The following is a 6,081-nucleotide window of genomic DNA, read 5'->3' as shown; positions in this document are numbered from 1 at the left end:
GACGTATGTTACTTCGAAAGTTACACGGAGAAAGTCAACTTTAGAGTGTGTACATTGGAGGCCCAGCGAGGAGAGAAGCGAAAATGTTTAGAATTATGGCAAGACAGAGGCTGAGCTGACACCTATGGATTGGAACCAGATGTGGTATGTTATCTCTGTACAGCTATTAAAAGCAAGTGCCGAGGCCGATCAGCAGAAAATACTTCCGGCTTTGTTCTCTCCTGGACGTCCTAGGCAAGTCTGGTTTGATGCTGATTTGCTTAATGAAATTATTTGAATCAAGTCAGCGGTCACTCCTTCATCAAACACATCAAAATCATCCAGAAACTACATCAGAAAGACTCTGGTGGCAGTTAGCTGCTAAAATGTGGTGCAATCAGTCCCCCCACCCCAGAATTACTTTTTCCAAATTAGTGGCGTTATGTAAAATCATTTCAAAAATGTGTCATGGGTTCCGTTTGTCCAATTACAATTGTGACCCACCGTGTACTTTAGGTACATTTGGTGGCTTTTCCTTCCCCCCCCCCCCCCCCTTTCGCATCATTTGAAAGTGAAGAATCAGAGCTTCAAAACAAGATACTTGTGCAATCAAGAAAATATTTTTAAATCTATGACAAGGGTGTGGCAAACGGATTCTGAGATTATCACCTCCAAAGTTTCCCCCACACTTGGCTTCATTCAGCCAGCTCCCAGACTGCAAATGGGGTTGGAGGACTAACATTGTCGCATGGCCTGCTGAAAGGGGCAATCTCTGCATTGTTGTGTTTTGAGGGAATGTTGAACAGTGTGATCAGCATCTTTTGTCTTGAAAAAAAAAAAAAGCTTTTATTCAACAATAAGAATATACATGCTTTATAAAAGTGGAATTATTTAAGAGTTTAAACTGCGGACAACACTACATGTACAGTCTACTAACAATATAAGTCTTTGTATATCAAGCTCTGTGTGTCATTTAATACATAAATGTGCATATGCCAAATATCGTCAAAGTTCTTGGAGTTATTATGTGGGCTAACCACACCCCTACCCGAGCTACACCCTGAGAGCCTGTTTGGGGCCGCCTCTTCCGACTGGTGGTGCTGGGCAGGTGATGTCCTGGGCATCATCATCATAGAACTCTCTGATCTTGTGGAAGAGGTAGCTCTGTCTGGCTCTGTCCAGTCAGCGGCATAACAGGAAGTGCATCTCTGGTGGGCAGGGCATGGACGTCAGAGCAGCTGGAATCTGGTCTCCTTGCCTCCAGAAGACACCTTGCCAATTCTGTTAATAAAATTGCGAAAAATGCATCCCATTTAGCAGGAAATATGCACATCAATATGTTAGCTACAGATAAGGCTTAAGCCCATAACAGGATGCCAGCGTCATGATAAAAGTCATTACAATTACCTGTGAACGAAGAGAAACAAAGCTCTGCAGATTTGTACACCATCCACTGAGTACTGGGTCCACTGCCTCTCTTTTGGTTGGCATTTTCTTGTTGTCTGAAGTCATTTCACTGCGTCTCCCATTGCAGAATAGCTGCCCCATGATAACATGTCTGTTTCCCGCTTTAAGGCTTCTATCATGTAGTGTGATCTATAGATAAAAATCAGGATCCAGTTTCTTTGTGCATGATTCCTGGTCAAGCCTGTCATTTTCTTTTCGCCCCTGGCCGCATTTGCAGGTAAACTTGAGAATCTTGCGCTTGCTATTTGGTCATTATTTGCATCACCAACCTGAACTCACTTCATCAACTTCTTCCAGCAGGCGTATAATCGGTCTTCTCCGATGGTTCTTGAAAATATTATGTTGTCACATTCAGGTTGAAACCGCTGTTTGAAATATTCTGCAAGTCCGGGATAACGCCGCTATCAGATTCAGCATCGCTGTCAGAACTGACTCATCACGGATAATGTAGTCCAGAACGAGCTGCTTGCACTGACTTGGATCTGTCACACTGGTCAGATTAAGGTCCAAGATATGATTTTGATCTGTCTCTGATTGGCATTGTTCACTCTTCAGCGTCTTGGTAAGTGAACTGTGTTTCCCCCTGTAATCTAACGGGAATGTTTAACTCCACGGTTTAACATTTTACTATTTATAAATCAAACTGTTTTGAAAATACATTGAGATTGAGAATTTTCCACAAATCTGGAAAATTCTTATTTTTCCTTCAAGAAAGGTTTTTTCTTTCAACTTATTTGGCTGTTCCTGGCAATTTTAGAAATGGGTCACAATTTCTTAAGACCTGAAATCATTCAGTGTGACAAACATGCAATAATTTAGGTAATTAGGAAGATGGGAAACACTTTATCAAAGGCATTGCAGGTACATCTGACATTTTTCCTACAGTGGCGCTGAGAGCTCAATGCACTGTAACTTAAGAAAACACATGCAATTAGACAAACGAAGTGAAAACAGACCAATTGTGTGGCACGATTGGTCTGATAGTTGCAGATCGAGGTTATTTGTAAAACTAATACAGGACAAAAAAACTTTTAATTTATGTCGGATAAATCGGTGTGGCTCACTTCAGTAATTGTGTTTCCGGTTAATGCGTAATTATTTTAAATTTTTTTTTTTAAGCATTTCAGTATTCCACACATCTGGATTTTCAGCACGTTTTCTTAATGCGGCGCAGGTGTTGTCATGTTGAAGACATTGTTTTGTCCAGTTGCATGTGTTTTATATGTTGCAGCGTGTTGAGCTCTCAGGGCTACCATACTTTTGATATACGAGGTTGGTATTGCTACAAAACATTGTAAAAGTCACAAATAATGAGTTCACTGGTCATTTGTCTTTTATGCATTTTTTTATTTCAACCAACAATCACTGATTTGAAGTTCCTGCTCTTCAAACTCATTTAAAACCTTGAGCGCTTATCACTTTTAAATATAGCATTTTTACAAATCCTCATTTCTTCAAAAATGCAAATACTGTAGAGGTTTAAGACAAGACAATTTCTTATATAAATTCTTAGGGCTATTGCCTGTGTATTTTAAGGCGAGAATAAAGCACAGTTGAGATTGGAAACAATTCTGTGTGAGCTCTTCATTTTATAGACCACCTCACAAGGTAGACTCTTCTCCGCGGACCTCCTCTTGAGCTCTGTGACTTTAAAGACCTCATAGGGGGGAATCAACAGCTCTCGTTCAACCTCTCCCATTTTGGAAAAGAGGGAGACGTCAGCTCCGGTGCAGGTGAAGATCTCAAAGCAGGATTTCTCTCCAAATCGGTCGGCACTCGGGTATTGACCCATAGAACTGGAGGTAAAGGAACCAAATCGAATCTCCCTATTTAGAACTTCTGTCTGGGTGAAGGAGGTGTTCACCCTGCGATAACCTGTCAGACATCGCTCTGCATCGGATTCGCGACTGTTGAGAGTTTGAACAGCGTCCGTCAGGTAGAAGTGGAGGGTGTGGAACTTGAAAGCAGTCTTGTACTTTGATTTCTGGGTACGAACAGCATCGTTGAACTCAAGGTAGACGTTTGGCTTGCCCAGGGTGTACACATAAATAGCCATAATCTGTTCTTTCCCCAGTCCGTTGGCAGGCCTTTTTCCATTTCTGCCCTTAAATCTTTTGTTGTAAAATTGTTCTGCCTCCATCCAGGCTGTTGAAAATTTTTGGTCTTTGTTTCTTTCAGTCGCAAGGTATTCCTTTTTCACCTTTCGTTCCATTGAGCCTTTGCAACCAGCATACATATCGTCAACAGAGTCCAGAGCCATATCCAGTGGAACATAAGGATTTTGGCCTGTACCAGCTGAAATCTGCCAAAGTTTAACACAGCATCAGAAACCATAGATACAAAAAAAAAAAAAAAAAAAAAAAAAAATAGACAAGATCTAGACAAGGTGAACATAATGAGCAACACTTAAAGCCACCTGCAGACAGACAAACAGCAGGGCTGGGTATTGGTACTCAATACCTTTAAAGGTATCATCTAAAATAACCGAATACCAAGTAGTATCGAAACTTCTCCAGTCAAACGATACCTGCATTCAATCATTTTTGTACCCCGATCTAGAAAAAAGACTATTTGTATGGTTATACTCGCAGCCAAAGTTTTTCCATATAATGAGACAAGTGATTGATTCACTTCCGTAGCAGTTACACGCCAGGCAATCACTGCAAGCATTTTTTGATCTGACGCAATGTATGGTTGGCTGTTAAACGATAGGTTCACAATTTTTCAAGTCTGTCTTGAAACAACAGTCAGGTGTCCATATGAGCAGTGGAAGGTTTTGTGCTGTTATCATTCCTCCTGTACAGGCTATTTGTTTAAAATTACCGTACCAAGATACTTGTACAGTTATTTAATGGATAGTTCAATAATTTTGAAATGTATTCCTGCAAAAATCCTTTGGTTGGAGTTGTGGCATTTTAGGTAACTGAATGCTTCCCTTAACATTAGGGGTATAGCAGAAAAAAGGCACTGAATTAGGTACTCTTTTGGTATCGATATCACTTTAAGGGACTGGTATCATCATTTTTATAAACAATACCTAGCGCTAATAAACAGTACCTTTTCAATTTCGTAAAACATCATGAGTAATGTCCAAAATGCTACCATGTCCGGCTTTGGTATCAACACCTGCATTTTTGGAGTGAAGAACCTAGAAAAGAAAGTATGATTTGATAAGTGGATAAGATATGCTAAATAAGACTTTCCACAGACACTGGAATGGTAAGACTAACCCAGTCAAGCGAGCATTTGTTAAAGGAATAATTTGCGGCAATTTTAATTATCATAATCAGTGGGTTCACTTCCCACTTCGTGCAGACGACCAATAGCATAGCGATTTGGGCTTTGTTAACCATTGGTCATTGCATTGTAGAATGGAAAATAGAGAGCAATCATATTCGATGTGTCAATCCTCCTATTTCACAATTCTGCACGGCTAGAAATGAAATTGTTGCACATCGACAAACACGAGTTGTGAGGCACGACTAGATTGAGTATGACATTACCCTAGTGTGTGTTGTTTCTAGTTGACAAGCTACCTAGCATGCTAACAACTCTACAGTTGGTTGCTTTATACATACAATCAAGTCCAACAAAATATGTGCATAGCCCTCTATTGTAGATAGACCTCAAAAGGGATATTTAGGCCTACGCTGGCCCCAGAACACTAAGAAGTTCAGAGAGGCAACTTCCAAAATCCCAAAGGTAAAGATAAGAAGCCTCAAAAAGTTAATGAAGAAAGAATTTGCTTTCTAAATTGGCAAGAAGGGTGTGGGTTCTCAATGAGTTGGTATATGTGTGACGCAAAATGCAGCAGGTTTAAACATCTTAAAATGACCAAGCATCTGTGTTACAATCACAGTTCTACTTACCTCTTCCTTCTATTCGCTTTCCATGATTTGCAATCCACACACTGAGATAGATTTGTATCATGAGGGATTCTGCTCAGGTGCAGGTCACATTCAATCAGGGCTGGGCTTTAACGAGCCTTCAGGAGCCATCAGTCATAGTCCTCTTAATTGTACTGTATACAAAGCCCTAAATGGCTTCGGACCAGCCTACATTACAGAATCACTGATATTCTATGCTCCATCTCGAACCTTCAGAGTGTGCTGGCCTGTTAGAAGTACAACAACCCCCTCAGAAGAAGACTGGAGATGCAGCTTTTTTAACTATTCCCCCAAACTATGGAACAAGCTACCAAATAATATTAAGCTGCTTTCACACATGCACTGTAAACCAGAATTTATCCGCACATTACCCAGATGAGCTGTATGTGTGAACGCAAATGTCCCAGTCATTTGATCTGGACATTTCCCGGACAACATCTTGGTACAAAGTCCGGGTAATGTCCGATTGATTTGTACAGTATGTGTGAACGGAGCAGGTAATTATCCGGATCATTCACAGCGAGTGATTGGGCGTGTCGTGTGTTGATGATGTCTCTATCATGCATCAGTTATTTACCTTTATGCACATCTTCGTGCACGGAGCGTAGCTGCTGCGTACTTTCTGCTTTCTTTATTATTCCTTTCCACTTTTTTTTTTATGTTTCGGACACGTCCAAATACATGGAGCATCAATGCAAGAAAGCCCAACTATTGATAAGTCTGTAGCCTCGTTGGTCATCTTGGGTGT

General features: G+C 40.7%; 1 protein-coding gene across 1 annotated transcript; it reads right to left on the bottom strand.

The window, feature by feature from the left end:
• Positions 1–2,977: 2,977 nt before the first annotated feature.
• On the bottom strand, positions 2,978–4,578 carry LOC307229540 (ecto-ADP-ribosyltransferase 5-like; the record flags this gene model as incomplete). Its single annotated transcript, XM_079999539.1, has 2 exons — positions 2,978–3,748; positions 4,549–4,578. The coding sequence occupies 2 exons, from the start codon at positions 4,576–4,578 to the stop codon at positions 2,978–2,980; spliced, it is 801 nt and encodes a 266-aa protein (XP_079855665.1).
• Positions 4,579–6,081: the final 1,503 nt, after the last annotated feature.

The sequence above is a fragment of the Zeus faber genome, assembly GCF_960531495.2.
Source record: "Zeus faber genome assembly, chromosome: 4".
NCBI lineage: Eukaryota > Metazoa > Chordata > Actinopteri > Zeiformes > Zeidae > Zeus > Zeus faber.
Note: the sequence above shows the minus strand (reverse complement) of the source record. Positions and strands in the feature narration are given on the sequence as shown.